General features: G+C 40.1%; 1 protein-coding gene across 1 annotated transcript in view; it reads left to right on the top strand.

Annotated features, from left to right (window-relative positions):
* Nucleotides 1–21,779, top strand: part of LOC116388389 (neural-cadherin-like) — a 77,678-nt gene extending 55,899 nt beyond the window's left edge. Inside the window, exons 23-33 of the mRNA XM_031856185.1 lie at nucleotides 1,547–1,761; nucleotides 3,442–3,569; nucleotides 3,727–3,854; nucleotides 5,503–5,626; nucleotides 6,858–7,041; nucleotides 7,323–7,489; nucleotides 9,872–10,136; nucleotides 10,795–10,978; nucleotides 12,668–12,918; nucleotides 19,292–19,446; nucleotides 20,078–21,779. Of these exons, the coding sequence (XP_031712045.1) occupies nucleotides 1,547–1,761; nucleotides 3,442–3,569; nucleotides 3,727–3,854; nucleotides 5,503–5,626; nucleotides 6,858–7,041; nucleotides 7,323–7,489; nucleotides 9,872–10,136; nucleotides 10,795–10,978; nucleotides 12,668–12,918; nucleotides 19,292–19,446; nucleotides 20,078–20,644 (2,368 nt within the window). The 3' untranslated portion in view covers nucleotides 20,645–21,779. The remainder of the gene's footprint in view (nucleotides 1–1,546; nucleotides 1,762–3,441; nucleotides 3,570–3,726; nucleotides 3,855–5,502; nucleotides 5,627–6,857; nucleotides 7,042–7,322; nucleotides 7,490–9,871; nucleotides 10,137–10,794; nucleotides 10,979–12,667; nucleotides 12,919–19,291; nucleotides 19,447–20,077) is intronic.
* The last annotated feature ends 3,923 nt before the right edge of the window (nucleotides 21,780–25,702 follow it).

The raw sequence follows: 25,702 nt of genomic DNA, 5'->3' as shown, positions 1-25,702 counted from the left end.
TTCAAGTGTATAGGTCTCTGTGGGAGTCTAGAAACAACATGCATTTCATTTGATGAACACTAATGCCCAGATTAAATAAATATAGGGCAAGGGGATTAGTACAACTCTGGCCCCCCTCTATGCTCACAACTTTTCAAAATCTCCTTCAATACCATTTGCATGCATGCATGCATGCAAGTTCATGTAACAGTGTACAGAAATCTCTCTTTTTTAACTTGTATCTTTTAAACTCTCTACTGCAGCTAATCTGCACACTGCTGAGAGAAGCCCTTGTTCTGCAAGAAGACTATCTCCCCATATGTGCTATATATGTGCCCCCATATGAATGCACTACAACCATAAAGAATCCAATTTTTTGGTTCTATCCTCTGTCGAAGGAGTTTAACAGGCAACCTCAGACGGCAGCTGATCAGATATTGTCAGTCAGAAGTGAGAAAAACATGCCCTGCACTTCTTGATTTGGATTGGCATTGCTCTCATGAGTCACATGAAAGAGCAGTGAAAGAGTGAGGTGCTGTGCACGCCATGCGCATACGCATGCATAAGGCTACGCTCCGCCTGAGCCGTCCCTTTCGTTGCATATATGGATCAGTATTCCTGACATGTGTTGGCCCGCTGCAGAATAAACAGTGATGGGGAGAAATAGCCCCTAACAGCCTCAGTACACACAGCCTTCCTCAGACATTGCACGGAAATAGATGGCTTTGACATTATCAGCGAAGCCAGCTTGTCTATACATGCCTACATTGGAGGAGATAGGAAGATATCAACCGGTCCCTTCCATCCTGGCGATCACAGTAATATAATGAGCTGTTTTTCATCACTGTATATAATCTCTCCCTTTATGGTATTTTTGTATGATTATTAACATTTACCATTACGGTCTCACACACAAACGTTGAAGATAGACATGAAAAACATTTCATTTCCAGTTGCTGCTGGAGCAGTGATCCCTAACACACAAGCTCTAATCAAAGTAGATAAGTACAAGAAGAGGCAATTGCACAGATATTAACCAAAGCGTGTAATACCTTAAGAATGAGAAGGAGGCGGGTGGGGGATAAGTGAGAAAAAGTCCAGGAAATCACTGATGGCACGGTGCATAGTAAAGAGAGAGAACTAGAATTAATTATCTCTTAACAAAGAAGATGTGATGTGCCGAGCAAGAGCGTTCTCCAGAGGGTTCAGCCCGGGCAGCTGACATAGATGAAAAATAGACCGGCGTAGTGTTGTGTTCATAGCTAATTGATTTAATGTAGAATTGAATATTGCAGGGATTTGTTGCGAATGCAAACAATCGATCGATGAAAGCACTGTCTCACCTGTCTGTGGGCAGTCGGCATGTTGGAGCAAACGTCGAAGCCGCTCCCTGTGGGAATCAACAAGACCGTCACGTCCGCCACAGAAAAGTCACCGTGCTCGGATCCAGATTGGACAGTGTGAAAATTTCACAGACCACAAAACATGAACGACACTGATTGTTTCTTTCCCCCCATCTTTCGCATTGATGTTCCTCACCGTTTTTTTCTTCCTCTCTGTGCTACAGGTGTCGCTGCCCCCCGCAGCTTCAGGGGCCACAATGTCAGCAGACAAGGCTTAGTTTCCTTGGCAACGGCTATGCCTGGTTTCCCCCCTTACGGCCGTGCTTTGATAGCCATCTTTCACTGGAGTTCATGACAGAGGGAGACGATGGACTGCTTCTGTATGCGGGCCCGTTGGCCACTCTGCTGCCTGGGGATAGTGAGGACTACATGGCCATAGGTAAGCAATGAGTCTGCATAATTAGATGCGTACCAAGGGACATGTGGGCCATTATTGCACTAAAACTTGAAACTTAATTTTGTGTGTTTAATTACTGGGTGGTAGCTAATCAGATGTATAAGGGAAATTGTTTCTGCTGAGGGATATGAGAACTCACTCTACCGAGTTATACAGTAAGTACTTAATGTGCTGCTACACAGGCAAGCCACTTTAATTGTTTATTGTGTAGGTAATACTTTGTCGCGAGCCACAAGGAATAGTGCTCCCGTGTCACAACAGTGGTTCAGCTCTTGAACAGACTCTGTGGCTGGTAGATATTCAGTGTCTCAGTCAAGATCAGCAAGGTTGGTTCTCACTGACACAAAGGCTCCAACCTGAAGGCTCCAAGTGAAGGACAGTAGTAAAGAATGTATCACACTGAAAGGGTATAGTGATTGCTAGGTATAGGGATTCATACTTTCAGTATATGTATAAATGGAAATTCAATTGCATAGGACTAGTATATCATTGCAACCCGACGTGTATTAGTAAAAGTAATAGATTTTACAGAGAGCTTTAAAAGACTGCTGCATGCTGTTGAAGTTACTGGCAAAGTGTAACGATAATATAATGTTATTTCTAAAATATGATAGCAACCATCTTAAATCATGTATTTCCTGCTTTACTGCTACTATGAAGGGGCTCAGTCGATGTTGCTCACACACAAACACACACTTATACGTCCTCATATAGTGTCTCCAGTCACCATTTTCTGTCACCATGATTTTTTTTTTTCTGCACGAGGACCAACTTAAGCGGTTGGTTCACCCAAATTACAAAAAAACGATAGTTTTGTGTTTTGTTTTGAGATCTTGTGTCTCAAATTTCTGCCTCCACCCCAATATAGTGAAGGTAACTCAGTTTGATTTGATAGCCTCACATCATTACTGTCATCGTTACTGAATCATTCACAGGGCTCCCTATGAACAAAAATGTGTCTGAACCGACCCTTTGATTGATTTTTATCTCCTATTTTGTAACCATGTGTCACTATTTTCCATCACCTTCTTTCTGGTGAGCAGGGGATTTCAGATTCCCTGCTATAACCCTGCTGTGTTATTTTGTATTGTCATTCTCTTTTTGAGTTTATAGTGTATGTTTGTTCTGAGGTGAGAAGCCGTCATACATCCCCAGGGCCTGTGCGAAATAGTAATTTGCATCTTGCCGTTTCTTTCTTTCCTTCCAATACATTTCATCACAGTTTTTTTTCCCTTGACCTTGCTGGTATATTTTTTCAGGGCAAGCAAGTTAAGCTCTTTTTCTACAAATCTCGAAGAGCCTTTTAATGCCTCCACGCCGTCAACAGCTGTGGCCGGAGGCTTTAGGTTTTTGGGTTATCTGTACCATTATCGTGAACGTGATATCTCGGGAACACCTGGAATGAATTTCTTAAAATTTGGCACGAACGTCCACTTGGAATCAAAGATGAACTGATTTGTAATTGGTTGTCAAAGGCCAAGGTCACTGGAATAGTGATGACGTTCCGGACAGACATGGATGTAAACTGCAACTGGACTGGTTGGCATATAACCTCAAGGCGGTAATTCTAGTTTGAGTTGAAAACGTTTCATCCAGGTAAAATTCTGATCTTGATTTACTTCTGAGTAGCTAAAGTTAATTCTCAACTTTCTTTTTCCTCAGAATTGATTGGTGGGACACCTAGTCTGAAAATTAACCATGGTTCTGGGACCCTGGTCCTCCAGTTAACAAATAACGTTGGGGTAACTGACAGACGCTGGCATCGCCTTGATGTGAGGAGCAACAGCAAAGTAAGAGAAGCACATCCTTACCTGTCGTTCTCACTTCCTCTCTGTGTAAGGAGAAGATGTCAGAATAAAATGTGTGCTGTAACCTGTAGAGAGCGCCTGGCTATATTATACTCACACATCCAGCGATGACCTCTCGCCACTCTCCCTCAATTTAAAGGAAGTGCGCTTCACTCTCGATCGATGTTCCAGTGCAATTATCATGGAGACAGAAGGCGTGGACTCATGGGCAGTGACAGAGGACCGCTCGTCCTGTGAAATCCGCGGGGTCACACCCAACCGGGACAAGTAAGAGCAATGATTAAATGTACCGAGTCTGAACACTGCACAAAATAATAACCAGACGGTTCTTCTGGATCCTAAAGGGAGACATTACGTACCAAATGATAGGATAAATAATACATTGTGTTTATTATATCCCATAACATATACATGAACATGTAGACATGAATAAATAAATGTGGCTACATGTTTGTTTTGAAAAACCCCTGTGCGTATGGTTGAAGTAACCAAAGATTAGAAATTCTCCAGAGGTCCTTCTGGGGTTTTCCTGTAGTTGTTGTCTTTTAATCTTCTAAGGTCTTGTTCTCTTCACTGTTTTTAAATCTAAAAGGATGCTTGGCCCATAGGAAACGTGTCTTAGCACCACATGTCCCCACAGGGATAAACAATCCTATATCGAGTCCAAATGTAAATAAAACAGTGACAAAAGGTTCCTAGAGCCCAAGGGAGCGTTTTTTAAGTGTCTTGTTTTGGCTGAACACAGGTCAAAACTCAAAGATATACAGTTTAATATACAACAGACAAAGCAGCAAATACTCAAATATAAGGAGCTGAAGCCAGATAATGTTTGGCATTTTTTCAAAATAGATGCAGATTAATTTTCTGTTGACTACTTCATTTTTCGATTTATTGTCTCAGCTCAAAAGTTATCTAGCAAAGGCCAGTTGGAGCATCTTCAGTGTTCCCCGATGTTCCCGAAAAGTCATATTTTTGAAAACTTTAAACGGTTCATGTTCATCTCAACATCGCTCATTCACATAGAAAAAAAGAATAATGGCCCTATCTCTGGTATATTATAAAAACTGTGAACACATATATTTTTTTAGATCATGTTCAATAAATATTATCTAAAAAGGTGTTTGTGCACAAGCTGCGTGGAGTCATTTATTGAAATCAAATCAGATATGGAGTCAGAGTGTTTTAGGCTCGCTGCGTTCAATTTCTGTCCTCTCTGGAAGGAAGAAACTGTCAGTGAAATCAGCAGATAAAATTCTTAAAATGTTAATTAATCCCTCTGGCTGTGTTTCTGTACATAGTCACAGCTGAGTTTGCTTTCCCCCATAGCGGGCTCTGCCTGGCTCATTGTTTTGTTGTATAATTAAGCTGTGAATTTATGAAGATTATTAATTACCATCAGGGTGTTGCCACTATTTATTTCAATAACTTAAAAAAGAGCCATTTATTCTGATCGCTGTATTTGAGTTTCATCTAGGTAATACAAATAGTTATGTCATCAAACAGGGAATGTGGGAGTGAACAAGCCAAAATTAGCTTTGAAAAATATTCAGTTTCATCTCATTCGTGCAAGAGTTGCTGTGCTGAATCAGTTTGTGTTTTCATCGTTTCGGACAAATGCAATTTACCAGTTGTGCTTTTATTTTCACAATAAGGGAAAAAGAACAACAATAAGATGTCATATTTACTGTCAGAGAGCAGTGACAGTGATGACAACCTCAGCAGGGAAAGAATGAAGCCATGAATTGTAACCATGACAGTTTATATTATGTGTGCGTTCTTTTCCTTCTGCTTGCATTCTGTGTTTCTTTATATTGAGAGGTGTGTTTTGAATTTTTACTTTGAGAACTTACAAGGTGCTCTTTCCTTTTCTTCTCCTCTGTTTACTTGCATATTGATAGTTGCCTTTCTTTCCCAGGTATCTGAATGGAAGTAAAGTATTGCAGCTTGGAGGGGTCAACAGCAACATATCCTATGAATACCCACAGCTGCAGCACAAACATTACACTGGATGTATAAGGAACCTACTTGTGGACAGCAAGGTACTGTGTGGAGCAGGCAGGGTTTAGTAGATACACCATTACCATATTGCAATAGATTGCTTTACTGTATCTCTCTATGCTTTACCTGTTAAGATACATAGGTGCTGGAGGCTCAGGGTTTTTTTTCTTTACCTTGAATTGTAGATGTGCTGTATATACATCAGCACATTTGCTAATAAAAAAGGACCACCTGAATCACTGGACTTATGTAAAAGAAAGCATGCACACATCCTCATGCATGTGCACCCTCATGCACGTGCACGAGACAGGGACCTTCTACAGCGCTACTTGTGGTCAAATAGTAAAGATGCAGCAAAATGTCTAAGCAGAATGACATATCTCTCAATATTATGTTATATGTTATTACATTATTGGATGTTATTATAAGTAATGCGTAAATGTTTAAGCAGAATTTTAATATTGTTCTGTAGCTGGTTTTGGTGAAGCTAAATTTAGCCACTTTACCCACAGCTGTATAGCAAGCATAGTTAAATCTATAACAATACATACTTTATAAGCTGATCCTGGGTTTGAACGTAAAATATGAATCTGCACTATAAGTAGTAACTAAAACACTGAACAAATGTAGTGGACTAAGAAGTATATTATTTCTCCCTGAAATGTTGTGAAGCAGTAAAGAACAGCATACAATGAAAATACAATATCAAAACAACTAACAAGAACTGTGTTATTGGTCAACGACACGACTGTTGTAACCTTCTGCACTATTATCTTTGCACTGAAAGGTTTCACACACGTTTTTGTTCTCGTACAACTGCAGTAGCCTCATTGTCATGCTGCTACAAACACTGCTGTCTGCAGACACAACATACTTTACCGACCGAATCTCTTTCTGAAGGGCATGTTTTGTTGATTACAACTTAAGTATCTTGTGACATTATTTTGATTATTTGTGTTTATAATACTATGTATGGTGTGTAGTGCTTCTTTTTTCATTTCCCATGGTTCTCTTTGTATATTAGATGTTTTTTTAGGTTACATCTCTTATTTTGTACATATTTTTGCCACTGCGTATGATCAAGATATAATGTATTATTAAACAGTCAGCAATCAGATATCAATTTGTAGTATCTTACATTTGATGGCAAGACATTTTTTTATATCTCAATCTGCAATCCCACTTCCATTCTCTCAAGTATTATTGGAAGGACAGCAACATCCACCTGAGTTTTCCTCCTCTTCATATGTTTCTTTCTCTTCTTGTATTCAGCTATATGACCTTGGTTGCCCAGCTGACTCCTCCAACACTGTGCCAGGCTGCTCTCTTATTGATGACCACTGCAACAACATGGAGCAAATGTCCTCCTGCGGCAAGAGGGGTCGCTGCCACGGCGAGTGGGGCTCCTTCAGCTGCCTGTGTGAACCGGGGTTTACGGGGCCTCAGTGTGATCAAGGTAAGCATATGAATTTGCTTTCAATTGACCGTGAGGTTTTAAGGAAAGGAACAGTGAGATCTCAGTGGAGTTTGGGATTTTAAGCCTCACAAAGTGTACAAATCCAAATGGGATGTGGGAAATTCTGCGCTCCAACACGTCACTGTGCTGCAGTGGGAAGATAACTTCGCCTACATAAAGTCCTTTTGCAGAGCTGCACTCCCTCGCTCTGATATCCTCAATTATTTCTCATTTGACAGCTGAATTAATTGAACAAGCCTTGTGTGTTTTTGATTGACAAGTGGCTCCAGAGTTCTCCTTCGACGGCCGGAGCCACATTCAGTTCCAGCTCTTGTGGTCGTTGCCTGCGCGACAGATGAGGGTCCAGGTCGGGGTTCGGACACGTGCCGCCTCTGGTGTCATCCTCAGCCTGCTTTCCCAGGAGCAGAATGAATACCTACGTTTAGAGGTGAGTCACGGCTGGTCACTCCCCTCCATCTTGACAGCTCTGATTGTCTTGTCTGTGGGCCTCAAGATGATAATTAGGGCCCAGACAATGATTGCTGCAAATACTTGTCAGGCTGAGAGTGAGTAATATCAGGGTTGGAGACATACGTGTGGATTCTGAGGGGGCTGGGTGATTGACATATGTATGTTCTCAACAAGGTCTTTCAGTAAGTCTGAAGAATGCTGCTATTGAGAGGCTGCTATTTAAGAAATTAGGCCTTCTTTGTTCAAGGTTATTTCTGTCTCTGGTTAATGTTTCAAAACACAATTCAATATGGCAAGAAAGCAACTGCGGGCACTGCAATTCAAGGGCAGGGTGCTCTCAAGTGACGGTCAGATCCCCTGTTCTGAACTTGAGGCTTTTGACACAGCGTGCTTCAAATAGTGAGCTTCAAGTCATGTCTGCATGCATGCTGCTCGCTTTGCCACAACTGCTGTGAAGTGGTGCTTATGCAGAGCGTTTCTCCAGGAGACAAGTCTACCTCACTTTGCCAAACCTCCGTAAAAGAGCATGCTTCTCCTGCCTGACCCATTCCTGAGTGGATAAGAAGCCAGTGTTTCGTCGAGACCTTTCGTCTCATTGAATGACAGGCCGAGTGTAAACAGCACCTGGATGTAAATGGCTCTGATAGGACTGTCACTTTTGGCTAACTCACAGGTCAGCTGTTCTCAGTGAACCTGTCTCCGTTGTGGTATATTCCACACCACTGGTCCGTCTTTGAAAAACATCTTGTCTTGTGCTTGTTACTTGTTAGACAGCATTGTTTAAAGCAAAGACCTCATCTCTTGTTCCTCTTTGGATCTTTGAACTTCATGAGGAAAAACAATGTTGTCCTCTTCCCTTGTTGCAGTCCCACAGTGACAGAAATAGGAAAAGGCTGTAGCCTTTACTGTATGCTGGCTGTGAAACCCTCTCTGGAGTTGAATTGGTGAGCTGCATAAAGCATCTGATGTCTGTCTGTGGCAGCATGCTGAAACATTTTCAGCCCGGTTGTCTCAACGCTCTTAGAAACACTTGAGCTCAAGCCTGGTGTATCTGCCGACAACAAGCCATAATTTAAAGGGCTGTCTCTCTCCCCTTTTTTTTCTTAAGGGTAGATATGGGATAGAGTGCACACTGAATAAATAACCACACTTTCACACAAAGGTTACCGAAGGCTAGCTGGGTATAAACAACATGCAGCTCTCCAAGGAGTATGGTGTCTCTGTGAAGAAAACACTCATCTAATGCAGTGTGTGAAGGAGTTTTTTCGGAGCGACTGGCATGCACTACTTTGTCAAAGACCAGTGACCCTTAAGAACAGTAAAACTCTAAAATCATAGCCTTTCATTTTTTTGTGAGTTTAAAGTTCTGCCGAAATTCTGACTTCAGAAATACATTTGAACATTTTGTGCTTAATGGTGATTGCGTAGATCTCTGGGGGCGCTGCAGAAAGTTTATATAATCAGATTCTTTTTTCTGAGTATTGATTGAGTCCTTTGTCCTTTGCTCATTTGTGGTCTTGAGGGCAGGATGAGGCAGTAGGGAGAGCAAAGTCAGCTTTTACTGTAAGTGTGCGTGTGTGTGTGTGCGTGTGTGCGTGTGTGGGTCCAGTGGGGGAGACGCATTTGAAATACCCATGCTGAGGGAGCAATAGTTAATGCAGGCTGGGCTGAATGTGAATTATCTTGCCCCACTGTTTCCAATTAAGCGTTGGACATGTACAAGCTGCAGTTATGGGAGCCCCTCATTGGTTGGGTCCATTGTGTTCGCTCATCCTTAACTGCTGAAGATAATTGTTGTTTCTTGTATACCTTCCCTTCGGGATCCTCAGGCTTCTGCCATGCAGCGATGTGTACGCCAGCTCTGCAAAGCATCATAGCTGCAAAATTACTAAATTCATTTTCACAACTGAAATTTTCGTACCATTTTTTCTGGCAGGTTCACCACAGAGAGTCTGTTCTTGGTAGTTGGATAACATACTTCTTGTCTGGCCCAACCTTTGCTTCCTTTTCTTTCACCATGGGAGCTGGCCTACTTCTTATGATGTTGTTATGCTCAAGATCTGTTTTTACCCATCAACACAGCACAATATGGCAGGAGTCCAGGTCTGTCTGTTTAGAATTTGTGTCACCCCATTTAACTTTTTTATTCACACAACTATTCCAAGCCTTGAAATCCTGATCGATGACAAAACAGACCAGCTTGTTTTGGTTTTAGCAATGCAAAAGTCTCCCACATGCAGTCCAGTAGTAAATCTGGAGCCCATCCATAACACATAAACACATCTGTATTAGCTTTTGGTTCTCTTGTCTGTTTGAATGACTGCATTTCTAATCAGCAAAGCTCCACTGTGTGTCTCAGGTTATTCAGGGTCTGCTGGCTGTTTTCTACAACCTCGGAGATGGCGACTACAACATGACACTGCCCTACCATCGCCTCAGTGATGGAGAGTGGCACGAGGTGGAGCTGGATCGGTATGGCAGAGAGTTCACGCTGCGACTGGACGGTGGTGGAGGACGGCGAGAGGTTACGGCCTCACCTGGGCGGAGCCAGGAGATTATTATTGACCCCTCCGTGGTGATGCTCGGAAACTCTTTTCCCTCAGGACACAACCGGAGCTTCCTCGGTAGGTGGCTGCTTACGTGCTTTGGTTTAATGAGACTGAATGAGTGTTTCTTTAAATTTAAATGAGTGAAGGAATGAATTCATATTGAGTGGAAGAATCAATGGATGTGTTGCATGAATCAACAGGTTAATAGATTAATTGGCAAGCTGTAAATAGATTAATTGGCAAACGCATCCTGAAAGGAGTGGAATTCACAGTTAACTTGTATACCTGTTCAAATGAATGGACGTATAAGTAATTCACTGTTTACCACTCACTGGTGCTTCTACATTTCACAACCTAATCCAAAAGGTGTTTGATTCCTTTGTTTCAAGCGGATGAGAGAAAGGGAGTCTGTGGAACTGATCTGTATTTAGATGATGTGTTGGGCCTCATGCTTCCCACAGAGTGAGCAAACTACCCGGCAGAGAAAATATCCTGCAAAAAAAAGAATTCCATGCTGACAGCTTGGCCTCGGGCTGTTTGTGTGTTTGCATGCGCGCGTGTGTGTCAGCGAGTATGTTTATGTGTGTCAATGCGAGTGTCTGTGTGTTTGAGTTTACAGACCTACCATGGTGTAAATGCGTGTCCATAAAAGATTTTGCCCGAGGACTGGTGTCTTCGAGTGTCTTTTGGCATGTAAACTCAGTTTTTCTTTCTTTTTTCCTCATTCCTCCAGGTTGTTTACGAGATGTGAGATTTAACGGCCGCTCCATCCCTCTGGGACGGGAGCAGCCTACAGAGGGGCTTCAGGTGGTCACTTCGCAGGGCGTCTCTGTTGGCTGCTATTCAGAAGCCTGCAGGAAACATCACTGCTCCCCTCCCTTAGTCTGTGTGGACCTCTGGAGACACTCTGAGTGCAGGTGCTCTAAATACATACGGAATAAACAACCCAGGGTGTTAATGACACCATACAGAATGTAGGCACGATCTGTACACATTTACACACATACATCCAGAGACCACGCCTGCATACCACAGCCTTGCTTATAATAAAATGACTAACGCCAGCACTCAACTTGCAATTTTTGCAAAAAGAAATGACATCAAGACCCACACACTTGCACAGTATAGATTTCCTACAGCAGGTAGATAGAACAATATAACCTTTTGGAAAGGAACTTTAAATGTCAAGTAACTTATTAACAATACTAACAACTGGTCACATTAGGTTAAATACTATTTATTATCATTTGTCAGGTATAAACAAGGAATCGGCCTTTATATGTCCAAGCTTTCAAAGCAACATATGACCCCCCCTCTCAAAACAAAGACGCAGAGAAAACAAATCATCTGATTGCAGGTGAATTGGCACAAAAATACAATTAAGTCAAAAGGAACAGCCTGAAAAATGATTTAACCAACTATGTTATAAAGACCATTATAAATAATAATAATAATGTTAGTAATATTAATACTATACTTTATTTAATAGCATAGTTTGCTAAAATTGCTGCTAATATTAAGAGCAATAATCTAAACAATAAAAAAATACTGACAAATATAACAACAAGAAATCCTTTCTTTGTTGTCTTTTTTTCAAAAGGGTTTATAAGCTCTAACGAATGACTTTAGTGATATTTAATTAATCATTTACTAATGCTCTATTTTTTAGATAACTTCTAAGACATCAATAAGAAAAACCTTTCCATCAAAAATCCTTTGGTCATCGATCACGAAAGCGCAGTTTATTAATATATACGAGTATATACTCAGTAGGTTGCCTTATTATACATGTATTAATGTATTACTGACATGGATATTTATAAATGATAATTTACATAAATGCAAAACTGGTAACTCTAACGTTGTTCTCATTAATGGCATATGCATTATCTATCAACATTAGTAAAACATTTATTAACAATAATGAAATCGCAAGCTCCAATTTATAAATCCACTAACACATAATTAAAACAGATCAAGCATGCAGTAATCAAAACAAGTGATACAGTACTGTTAAGTCAAAAGTATAATGGTGTGATCAAAGTTTCAAAGTGTCCACCAGATGGCAGCTTGGCTGAGTCCAGCCCCTGTTACACTGTGTGTTTAACAGTGTGTCAGCCTGAAAGAATAGTGTGGAACGACGGCGACTGTCACAGTCCCGGCTGCCCCTTTAAACTCTGCAGGACCACTAAGTCTCCTGGCTGTGATTCCAAGACTCTGAAACAGTGTGGGACTTTCCACACCCCATCTATATTCTGTGATGGCAGCACAGCCTCGGGTTACAAAGCACTGTGAGAAGCGGGGGGCAGGGTTGAATGATATCCGGGGGATGTTTTGTACAGATATACTGAGGAAATACTACTGCAAAGCCAACCTCAGCTTCTCAGTTTCTTTTCTCTTTTGTTTTTATACAGTACAGTCGACACTTTGTAACCTTCAAAGAGCAAATCTTTGAATCTGGTTTAAGGACTGAGACTCCTAAGAGATTTAATTTGACACTGTCTGCTTAGGTGTCATAGCTCTGTAGAACTCAGCGTTCTTTTTATCTGACAGCTTCCCAAGGGCCTCTTGTCTTTGCTTTACACTGCTGTCTCCGCTCTGCACAGGTGCCCTCCGGGCCACATGACCAAAGAGAACTCCCTGGGCAAAGTGTGTGTCTACACGCTGTGCGCCAGCCGGCCGTGTCGCCACGGCACCTGTGTGGCTCACTCTCCATCCCGCTACTCGTGCCGCTGCAGCGAGGGCTACCGGGGACGCCACTGTGAGGTGACGCTCGCCATGTTCCACAATGAGGACAGCAACAGCCTCAGCCTCAGCTCCATGTTCGCCATCAGCATATGTGTCATGGCCTTTCTAGGTAGCTATGTCGACTACGTCCTCTTCTACCTGTGGTAACCCAACACTCGTGTCATCATCTCTTCTCATCTTTATTTTATGTATTCTGTATGTTTTTTTGTCTGCCATTTTCCTTATTTTTCATCTTCAATACCTTGAATTTCATCTTGTGTTTTCATTTTAGTTTCTTCTCATCGTCTTGGTATAATCCTCACATTATGTTTGGTTTTGTTCCGTAACATCCACTGTTTTATCTGTTTTCCACCCCTTTTTGGTTCTGTGAAATCTACATACACATATTGTATCTTGTAGCCGTATTGATCCCTTGAGTTGTACCAGGATGTGATATCGCCGTGGGAGGTTGGTGGAAACATGAAACAAAACTGATAGTGTAGCAGGGAGGGAAACATTGTATGTATTAATTTATGATTCACGGGGAAGCTGTTAAAGTCCCCGGAGAATCGGGCAGCTTCTTTATGTGTTTTTCTATATTTCTCATCACTTCTGTGTCCCTTGTCTTTTCCAATGTTATGCTCTGACTTCAGCAGTCAATTTCCCCCTCAGCCTTTCTTTTTATGTGTCCAACTTATTTTATATCCCACCATCCTCTCATTTTACTCCCCTGATGTGTTTTTTCTTGCCTTTTCTTCCACATTTCTGTGTACATTTCTGTTTTCCCAAGTCTCCCTAAATGTGCCCATACTGTCCATGCACTACTATGTACACTATTTTGGAGCTATAATCAGGGATCACTTACATCAAGAAAAACTGCCAAAGTAAGGACAGCTTTTTATTGTCTTTTACTTTAATTATAGAATACGGTCTGTCTCATAGTGATATGATATGGACCAGCATGGGGCTGATTCCTTTGGTCAGAGGTCGTGCAGTGAGCAGCATGCAAGAAAAAGAGAACAATAGCAAACAGGACAATCTACATAATCAATTGTGCCAAAATGCAGAAACATTTTAGCCATTCACAACAGCAAACAGCATGTTTGTCTCCTCTCAGAACTTTAAACTTGAAGAAACTATTTGTTCATTTTAAAACGCTTGCCTGCTGGAGGATAATGTACCAGCTTGCTATTTACATCCTATTAATAAAAAATAAACCACTTCAATGGCTGCCCACGGAGGACTATGTCTTCAATATTAAGTATGTGGTAATGTGGTGTTGAGCTCTTTGTTGAGGTATTTGAAAAATAAAAAAACATTACGACATATCTTGTGACTAGAAGTAAAACTAACTACAGTCTGCACAGCACATTCCCGACCTGAGTGCAGCATGCAGTCGGCACAATACAGTGTCAAGTGCAGGGGTTGTTAGTGTGGCCTTGGATTGACACATTGGCCAGTGCACATTATAAATGATAAATGCTTCAACCAGTGAAAATATTACATCAAAGCCTTATAACAGGCTGAATAACAGGTATGTTTGTGAAAACAAACTTGCTTTTTGTTGTCGTATTTTTGACAGCTTTATCAAATCAAGAAAAATGAAGTGCAAATGATGTTATTTACTTGAACTTTATGCATTGTTTAATGGCAACACGTTTTCACTCCAAGCTTGTCAAATACCGACACCCTAAGCTTCAAACTATCACACTCTCTGTACCCCTCTAGCATCAGTTGTGGATGTGGCGGGGACGATGTGTCAGTTTCCACTTGTAACATGCATAGTGTCTTTTAAAAATACATTTCTGTCTTCACTGGAAGATATGTTTAGGCAGCAAAATCACTTAAGGTTTAAGGAACAAGCAGGATTGAAGTTAACTTGATTTACTATCTTGATTTATGTCTATCGACCTGTCTGGCATTCTCCTGGAGGAGAGTCCTGTGTTTGTTTGATCCATCCACCACCGCTCCCAGCCGCTCAGTGTGCTATCTCTCTCTTCATTCTACGCAGTTGGTGTGACCATCTAATTACGACGCGGGTGGGTTTAGATTGGAGTTGAAAGCCCGGTGCATCGGTATCAGACATTGAAGGGCACTGACCAACCGCTTGTATTTGACGAGTTTGGGATGAGACCGGATTGTTTTGGGGTAAAAAAACAAGCTGTCATTGAAGAATTCAAACTGTGATAAATATGACAAATTAATGAATAAATCACGCAACAAGCACCAGATTGAGGCAGTGATGTGAATATGAAAGTTCAGTTCACAAGTGTGTATGACAGTGCAGAAAAGAATCGAGTGGGAACAAAATGGAAGTTTTTCTGAAAACATTTCAAAGTAAAAAATGAATTGGTAAGCCTTAAGCGTGGAAGTTTGACGGCCTTCACTGAAAAAGCCTCCCTTTGAAGACTTTGACTTAGGCTGATCCAAGGCTGCTTTCTCATATATAAGGGGTCATAAGTTCAGGAATATAGACCAGAAGCTAACCACTGACTGCTTTGTAGGAGACGAGTAGAATATTAAAATCCATAAGTATAAGTATGAGGGTTATGTGGTCTCTTCGTCTCTGTTGAGCATTGCTGCTGAATTATGAAGTTTTGATTTATGACTGTTGCCTGAGTACATAGTGATTTTAAGCAAGACATATGAATATCTGGGTGACCCTTTTCAGATAAATATTTGTGATATATTTCTTAGTTAAGGAAAGCATGTTGAAACACTTTATTTTTCTCTGCATCTAAATTGAATTCAATTCAGAGGTCTGAAAAGAAGGACAAAGTCAAAGTGAGCAAAACAGCTTTGAGGATGTAAGTCCATCGTGGCCATTTGGCTTCATAGTCAGGTACAATTGTGTATCTGTTAAAGATTTCAAAATATCTTTTTTTTATAATTTTACATGATGTGACAAAGTGGATGCATAAACACACTGAGGAATAGAGAGCCTTAAATTGAACCCTGAGGAGCACCACCCATTGATTTTTTTCTGAAAAAGAAATAAAATTGACATTTTAACTCAGAAAATGTTTTTTCAAAAGTTGTATCATTATATTTTTCATTAATTATAAGTCTTCTGTTTATGAATCAATTATTTTTTAGAGCCTTAAGTGACATCTTTAGAGTCCAAAACCCAAATATATTCAATTTATAATGTTTAATTTTGTTTGAGAAATGGCAAAACAATTATTCAGTTATCAATATAGTTGCTGATTAATTTTCTGTTGACTGACAAACCGATTAATCAGCTAATGTCTCAGCTCTAGACCTAAACCAGTCAAGTGCTGATGACACTGTCCCACTTGTGCAGTAAAATGGCATGATTGATGGTGTCATAAGCTGTCGTAAGATTCAATGCCTACCCACATCTGCTGCCAGCAGGGCCTTTTTAAATGCATATGCATTGATATCTCTGCAGAAAAGATGAACTGTCCCTTTAATTCATTGCTACGGTCGAGGACAGGCATGAGTTAGTTGTGTTAGTTAAAGGCATTATAGCAAAGAAAATGGGATTTTCTGGTCCTCACAAAGATAGAAGGACAAATGTATGTGCATGTGTATGAGTGTCTCTCATGTTGATGCACTCACTACCCTCTGTAGGGCCACAGTGCTGTTTATGAGTCCTTCTGTCAGAGACAGGCTTATAAAACGCTAGTGCAATTCAATACACTGTCTCTGCCTCTATAACTGACTCAACGTTCCCTCCAGGGCATGTGGCTAGTATTGGGACATCAGTTATTCTGACACTTGAGAGTGAAACGCATAAAGCGGTCTTCAATATTTGATAATGAATTCAAAGATGATAAAGTGTGGCCTTGGCATCGTTCATGAAAATTCATGTGTTGCTTGCATGCCAACTACAGAAAGGTGCAGTCCATTGAAGTGGCTTGCCTGCTGTCACTGATGAGGCATTTATATTCAAGGTTTAAATTTTTCACCATGAATCACCATCTGTTCAGTAGTACAATTCAGACTGGAAAGAGCCGTCTTTGATGACTTTAATTACATTTTCACACCTTTAAAAAGGGAATAAAATAAGCTAAACAATGATTTCTCTCGACCTGAAAGCAAAAAGAAGAACCAGTTTTACCTCATGATCAAGGGTCCTGAATGTGGACACAAGATTAATCCAGTGATTTAATGAACAAATGGTTCTACACTAGTTGTTTCATGATGACCCTCATCGCCACAGGAGCTGCAACCATAAATAGCCTCCACACTCTACACACTCGCTGCACTAAGCGAGACTGCTAGCTGGGTGCAAAATTAAAGGGGGACTCCTTCTCTGTCTCAACGTGCATTAAAAGTTAAAATGATCATCCATTATTGAGTTTTACATAAGCCATCGCAGACCGACCAGAGTGTGAGTTGAGCATGTGCTATTGACAGAACCAGATGAGGGGTTTGCTGACCGAGCCTCATTAATCCAGCATCAAATCTGACATTCTGGTTTTTGAAGAATGGAAGAAATCAGCTTCCCATATGGGCTCTGGATGCCAAGCAATCATGTAAAGTGCCTGTACCTTTTATTCCCCCGAAAGATTTATAAATAAATTATTTTCCTCAACTCTCCACCATCACTCATCTGTCTCATTTCCTTCTGCTCGTTCGTCATTTTTCTTTTCCCTGAACCTCCGATTGATGTTTCGTCTACCTTGCAGTTCATTTTTTTTCTCAATAACCTCAGACTGGAGCTACAGTGAAAGGGTTAAGTGTTTTGATCATACTGTGTTGTGGTTGTTTACTCAACGCTCATTCATTATGTACAGTCCGGTCTGGGCTAACATCATAATACCATGCTCATAGTATCAGTTAGAGGGCAGGGAGGCAGCAGCATTATGGATTGATGAATGACTGCGATGTTTGTTCTCCACCCTGAGTGATATTGATCTCACTGGAATGTAGCTGCACACACAACTCTAGGCAGTAGTGGCTGCAGGCATTGGGGCAAGGTTTTTCAGCAGGTAGCTACTGTGTTTGTGTGTGGGGGTGTAAATGTGTGTGTTACCTGTGCCTAATTGTGTGTGTGGCCTAATTGTGTGTGTGTGTTTGTGTGGTGGAGGGCTTGCATCCCTCTGTGTTGTGTATCGAACCTCCTACCTATATCGACGTGTAGAATATCAGCTCAGGTGGTGTTGAGGGTTGAGGTGAGCGCAGGCCTGCGGGCAGCACCTCGAAGCAGGTAATTCTGGGGGCCAGAAGGAGGGCCGGCGTCTGCTTGGCGCCGGGCCTCATCGAGATTATTGCGTTTTCTGCGAGGGCGCTCTGGCGCAGCGGTGGAGGAGCCGGATCGGCTGATCAATACAGCATTCCCTTCACCCCATACTGAAGAACATCTCTCTCTTTCTATATAATATCAGAGCAGCATTAAACAACAGTGTTGCAGCTGAGGTGTTAAAGATGTTCCAGGCAGTGAATAAATAGAGATGATGATTTTTAATTGAGATAATATTTTTTTTTCCGCAGAGATTAGCTTCCGGGGAGTTGTTTTTCTGTCGATGTTTATGAATATCTGCCTGTTAGTGTGACCCCATAGAGCCGTTGGTGCATTCTTCTCTTTCGAAGCAATTACTTTTAAAAATCCAGACTAATGTGATTACCTTGCATTTCTCAGAAGATTTCCAATTAAACTGATACTTAGCACACACCATATAAACCATTCTACTTTAAATGGATCCCATCTATGTGTGAGAAGATGAAAGTAGAGGCCAGACAGAGGCCAGAGAGGGACTGAGAAACTCAAACTGTGAGAGACTTAATGAGTGGGCGAGAGAAAAGGAAAGACAGGAAGTTCCAATACAAAGAAACAAATACAAGAATTACTGATTAAAAAAGACAGAGCGTGAACCAGTAAAAACAGATAGCAAGGAACGGAGAAAGGGGAAAAAGGAATGGCAGATGGGAGAAAAATATTGGTTGAGATTAATGGACTTTAAAGGTCAGTCCAGCATGCTGTATAATTCAGCACACAATAGCTGTGATTGATGTGAACGCTTCAGAACCTTTTCTGCTCGGCTCAGGCGGCATTCCTTTCCACCTTCAGTAAAGCCACCAAGGCTTTGAGTTTAAGCTGGGAGGAGTACAAATTCAGTTAATAGGTTTCCAAGGAACTGCGGTCTTTGATAAGGCAGGAAACAAAGATGCAACATCAATGGGAATAGGTGGAAAGGTGGTGCCTCTGTTTCCATGTAAGTTCCATTAGTACGTCTTAACTGTACAGTCAGTGCAACTGATGGGTCTTACAGGACAAATGAATGTGATGGAAAATCAATTTAGTATGTTGTGGTCTATATTATCTATCTGTTTAAAGTGATGTTTGGTGTTATTTTACATTCGACAAAAAATGTATATATTCACATTTTCCAGCCAGTGCCAAGTATTTCAGTGTTTGTATCGTCACTCTCCGCTCACGTTGTCAATTTCATGTACACCCAAGAAGATGTGTTTTTCTCCTCACTATCTCCTTACTGTGCTCCCGCTGAGTTAAACTGCTCTCTGGCACCCCTCAGTGTTGATGCTGGGCCTGTTCCTCTACTCCTGCTGGAGGAGACACAAGGGCCTGAAGGAGGGCGTGTACCATGTGTCTGCGCACCACGGCGAGTGGGAGGACATCCGTGAAAATGTGCTCAACTACGACGAGGAAGGTGGAGGGGAGCAAGACCAGGTAAACTTAAACACATGCTGGTATTTATTATACAGGCAGGGAGAGTAAACAAAACACTGAACACAAACATTGCACTGCTGTAAGTTCTCATTTCCATCTGTATGTGTTTTAAATGCCAATAAAATATTGCAGGACTTTTTGAAAGGATATGAGAATAAAAATAAGATAGAACAGAAAATCTAAACCAGCAAACAGGGACAGGGTGTTTGTTGGTGCCCTGAAATGAAAATCAAATATCAGTTCCCTGGAGATCTAGGAATGTGAGTCAATTAGCTCAAATTAAGCAAGTAGACGCCAATAGCGGCTAATGCCTCTGTTTTAATAGTGCTGGTAATAGCAGTTTTCACCCCCTCTGCAATCAGATAATTAATTACTTGGCTAATCAATGGTGCCTTTGATGCCAACATCTCTTCCTACATGGTGGAGCTTAGTCTTAGTCTGAGGATCAGGTTCATTTGCTAGCAGAGGCATTAACTAGTTACACTGCTCTGAGCACAAATTGGTGTCATATGGCAATGTTGTTTCTCATTATCTCTTAAATTCCAAAAAAAGATTACACAGGAAAAAGTGTCTCTTTTCTTGTCTTCTGTCCTTATTTTGTACCCTGCTTTCCTCTCTGTCGGTCTCTCAGAATGCCTTTAATATGGTGGAGCTGCAGCGCTCTCTCCAACCCAGCCCAGCACAGTCCCTCCGGTACAGCTACCCACAAAGCATCATCTCCTACCCGCAGACTAAGCTTCCCCAGGAGAACATTAAGAAGGGGGTGTCTAATGGGAATGGCAGCGCAGCTATAGCCCTGCGTCTGGCCATTCCCAATTCAGAGACAGAAACCCTGCCGTCCCCTCTGCCCTTCCGCCGCTCCCAGAAAACCCTCTCCTTCTCCAGCCAGGACTTGGCCCGCTACCTGTGCGAGGTCATTAGGGACATGGAGCACCCGGGGGAGCTCGGCACCATGACCACACCGCGCCGTCCCTCCGGAAAGGAGCGCAGCCTGGCGGCGGTGCGCTCCCTCAGCTCCCTCAGTACATCTCAGGGTTCAGAGGTCAGGCTTCAGGCAGCCCAGAGCACCCGGCTGGACAGGTTCAAAACCCTCCGAGCTGTGGTTAGCGATTTGAGAGGAGACTCCAAGACTCCGGAGGGCCAGAAAGACAAACTGAAAGAGAGCAGAGGGCAGCTGAACTGTGAGAAGAGCGGGTGAGGCTGCACTCGGAGAAACAGAGCTGAAAGTTGCAGCAAAAGCAACACAAATCAGAAAGCGTTGGTGGAATTCCAAAGGGAGATAATTAAATGCGAAATTCTCTGAGACTGGGAGCTTGCCCAGGGTCTATGTGAAGTCTACTATAAATGTACTGTATTGATGAAACTTTGAACATTTACGTTCTTTGATATAAAACATGTTTACCAATGAATGATCAGATGTGATGTATTGTTTACTTGGCCTTGCGCTGTACAGTATTTACTCCACAGAAGGCACTTTTTCGAAGGTGCCCTGTGTCAGAACTATTCATGTCATAAAACTCATAAGAGTAATGTCTGCAAGCAAGACGGCAAATGAGTTTCCTGTGAGAGAGCTGGATTCTTGTTGCCATTAATGACTCATGAAATCATTTGTGAAAAATGATTTTGTTTCATTTGTACTATCTATTTCCTTTTAAATAAATAATTATCTTTGATAATATTTCAAGCTTGATCTTATTCAAACACCAGTTCACATTAGTGATCGTCAAATCTCTCGTTTTTGAAGTTCAAGCCAACTTTCATCATCAAATGTTGGTCAGGCTGTTTCTTTTTTGGCATAAAGCTTATCAGACACAAAGTAAAGTAAGACAGCTGTCTTGTTACCTACACACGAATAATTCTTCTCTGTATTACCAGCATGGGCTGGATTTGGATTTCAAAGGTGAGGTGGTGGTGGTTGTGGTGGTGGGCACATCCTCTGAAGGGCTTTAGTTTTTCAGATACCCAGTACAAAACACGACCATGTTTTATTTCACAATTTTGATTATGATTGTTGTAACAAACATATTTTGTACAGCAAAAAGTGATAAAATGGTTCAGTATTGATTTACCCCATCAGTGAAAAGTGCCTCTGGAACCTCTGGAGATGGTGTTTGATATTTAATCTTATGTCATTTTTCACCTGTTGGTTGGATTCAGTTCAAATTTGTACTAACACTTCCGTGATACCAGCCCTACACCTCAAAGAAATAGCAATATCAAAGTATGTATCTATCATAAAAGTAGATCCCAGAGGCTTTTAAACCCAAAGTTGTCATAGGTGTAAATTTACCACAGACACCTTTTCAAAAGAAAGTTACTTTTACTGAAGGTAATATATGATGGTATGTTGGCACAGTTGAAACTTTGTACAGTAACAATAAAGGTGGTGCACTAAAGCAAAATGTGTATAATGAAGAGTAAAATGCATTCTTGTTAATATTAATATGTAACAAAGAATACAATAACAAACAGTGTGTATTGCTTTTATACTTTGGGATATATGTCAAAAATTAAAATTTGCTCAAGATTTTAGACACTCCAAGCTCCACTGTAGATAGATACTGCTACCACGTTAACGATTTTATACCGATTTTTAAAAGTGTCATTTCCATTCATTCATTCATGATGAAATTAGGATATGGTCTGTTATGGACATGGACGTTCAGACATCATTCAGAGTGATTAACACTGCCCAATATCCTTATCACTGATGTCCAGAACTTCAGAATACCTGAATCTTGCATTAGCCCATTGAGGGGCTCATTTGTCTTATTTGTTGGTTCTTTGAGAAAAGACACAGACGAGTGGGGGCGGAGCAGCAGACTAGATGGACACAAGGGCATCAAGGTAAGGAGAGGTTGATCTGACAAACACTACTGTCTGGGCCCAGCTGGAAACATGATTTTTGTATTAAAATGATTGTGTGTCTGTAATGTGTTTACTCTGTCCTCCAAAAACGCCGGAGGCGAACCTGGAGAACCACGGGGAGGCTTATCAGAAGCATCTCAGTAACCTCTGAGACGAGAACTAATATAAGTTGAGGATGCTGGACGAACTCAGAGTACGGAAACACCATTGAAGCAAAATATTTTGTTGATATTTTGATTGTTATTTCTAGTATTCCATAAATCTTTCATTATAAAGTATATCCCAAAAAAAGTCATTGTATAGTTACCCATAACAGTATTGTAAAAATGTCATAGTGTAGTATGCCATAAGAATATCATGGTATAACATGCCATAAAAAATACATAAAAAGTATAGTATGTCAGGAAATGCCATAAAATATTATGAAATAGCAAGCCAAGGAAATGTAACAAACACTTAATGAAGTACTTAAAAAAGGCAAAGTATAGTGTGTCATAAAAAGCCATTAAAAGCAAAGTATAGTATGTTGAAAAAAGTCATAGTAAAGTAATTCTAAAAAAGTCAGAGTATAGTGTGTCAAACAAAAGCCATTTAAAAGACAAAGTAAATTATTTGGAAAAAGTCGTAAAAAAATCAGCATTGAGTATATAGAAAAAGTCATAGTATAGTATGACGAAAATAGTTAGAGAAAAAATCACAGTAAAGTATTTCATAAAAAGTTATAACAAATTACAGTATAGTAGGTCAAAAAAAGTCGCAAGAAAGTATATTATGTAGACAAAAGTAAAAATAAAACACACAGTATAGTATGTACATAAAAGTCACGAAAAAATAATAGTAAAGTATGTTGAAAAAGTAACAAAAAAGTCATAGGAAACATATATAAGTCTTAGAAAAGTCCCAAAAAAGCCATAGTATAGTATGTAGAAAAAAGTCACAAAAAAGTCCCAGTATATATGGTCTATCGAAAGAAATAGAATAGTACGTTAAAAAAAGTCACGAAAAAGTCACACTATATGATGTTTAAAAAAGTCATAAAGAATTCAGTATAGTATGTCCAAAAAAAGTCACAACAAAGTCAAAGTAAAGTATGTCTAAAAAGTCATAGTATAATATGTTTACAAAAGTAGTAGGTATAGTATAGTAGGTCAGAAAAAAGCATAAAAAATGTGTGGAAAAAACGTCACAACAAAGTCAAAGCATCATTTTTCTGAGAAAGTCAGAAAAAAGTCAAGAGTAAAGTATGTTGAAAAGAAATCCTAGTATAGGATTTCTTAAAAAGCTGTTAGTATAGTTCATACAAACAAGTCAAAGTGTAGTACGTCGAAAAAGTCACTACAAAGTCGCAGTATATTATTTTGTCAAAAGTCACACAAAAAATGTGATAGTATAATATGTCAAAAAAAAGTCATGGTATAAAGTGTACAAAAAAGTCTGAAAAAAAGTCATAGTAGGCTATAGTATTCTATAAAAAGTCACAAAAAGTCATGGTATAGTGTATCAAAAACAGGCATAGTTTAGCAATTTGAAAAAAGTCACAACAAAATCATAGTAAAGCATGTCAAAAAAATAAAAAAATTCACAGTTTAGTATGTCAAATAAATCATAGTATGGAATGTTCAAAACAATCATAGTATAGTAACTCATAAAAATCACTAAATGTCATAGTAAACTATGTCAAACAAGTCATAGCATGTCATAACAAGTCCTAAAATTAATGATTCTGTAGTCTGTAAAAAAAAAATCATAGTACAGCATGTAGACAAAAGTTACAAAAAAGTCATAATCTAGTATGTCATCAATAGTCAAAAAGTAATCATAGCATAGTATGTTGAACAAAAGTCACAAAAAATCATTTAGTCACAAAAAATTATTTTAAAAAGTTATAGTAGTCACAAAACAGTGGAATAATAGAATGTCAAAAAAAGTCATAGTATAGTATTTAGAACTAATTCATGAAAAACTGATAGAATAGTATGTCGAAAAAAAAGTCCCTAAAAAGTCATAGAATACAAATTCAAAAGAAGTCACTAGACTATGACTTTTCATGCCATATTGGACTGTGCCTTTTTGATGTTATCTTTATGGTGTACTGAACCATCACATTTAATACTGGAGCACTTTTGGCATATCATTCAATCAACATCGGAAAAGGAAGCGTGGGGATTGGATTAAGTGCAGCGGCCCTTGAGATGATCACCGCCCAGAGACTACATCAAAACATGTTCCATTTAACATCATTATCTCTAATATCACAATAAAAATCATTGTTGGCAGTATGCACCTAAAAGTTGGCATTGCAATTTGCCAAAAAACACGACGACGCAGGATAAGTAAAGAATTGCATAACGTTCGTAAATAAAATGACAAAGATACGCAGGATACGACCGAAACGGAGGACTCTTTCATAGCTCCCGAGGATTGTGTCGGCACCAGTCCACCTGCAACCATCTTCTAGGCCTATGCGGTAAAACTAAATAAATAAGTCATTACAATTTTTGCATTGCATTCATTTTAAGTTGAACCATGTTGCACACATTCAAACCAACCTTGGTGTATGAAATAAAGAGTGTATTATCACTGATAACCTTTTACTTAATTAAATTTTCATCTGTCTTTGTTGTTAATTCATTAATAATTCTAATACAATTAAGCTTGTATGAAAGTGTTTTATAAGGAAACATTAAATAATAATTTCTGTGACATTGGGATCTGGCATCTGCCTTCAATTACAGGGATAATAATCAAATATTATCAAATAAACAAAGAAAAGAGTACCAGATATGCTGTTAATAGTTATAACCTATCAACTGCCTCAGAAGAAAGACACACACACACCTCTTGTTTCCAACTATGGCATTAACGTTGTGTGTGATATGGTCCAGAATTATTCCAGTGAGCACAATGCTATGAATGGGTTACAGACTATCAATATCCATAAATCTTGAAATCACTCAGTATGTGCTGTACATTAAAACTGAGCCACAACTGATGTTGACCATGTTACACACGCAGAGATGAATTACCTTAACAAAACATATATGTTGTTTAAGAGTCTCTGTGTTTCGACCTTAACCTCTGTGGTGTGACGTTTAGTTTCTCTCTTGCGCACTATGCTTGTGTCCCTGTTTGTACCGTTTAATGTGAAAGATGTATAGTAAATTAGATATGTTAATCACCAAATTAGCAGAGAATTTTTAAGGGCTATTCTTCATTAAAAACACGTCTACCTGTACTGCAAGGAGAAAGAATAGCTGCAGAAATAAAGGGGGATTTTTAGGTCCCTTCTAGAAAGGATGTTTAGGGGGAGAGGTCAACACCACAGAGAAGTGATGTAGAAGATCACCTGGACGCTGGGAACCTTAAGATGAATCTGAGATGCACTTCA

This window comes from Anarrhichthys ocellatus, unplaced genomic scaffold (assembly GCF_004355925.1).
Source record: "Anarrhichthys ocellatus isolate YVR2014 unplaced genomic scaffold, GSC_Weel_1.0 scaffold2, whole genome shotgun sequence".
In the NCBI taxonomy this organism is placed as follows: domain Eukaryota; kingdom Metazoa; phylum Chordata; class Actinopteri; order Perciformes; family Anarhichadidae; genus Anarrhichthys; species Anarrhichthys ocellatus.
The sequence above is the reverse complement of the archived record's forward strand: the minus strand, read 5'-3'. Positions and strand labels throughout refer to the sequence as shown.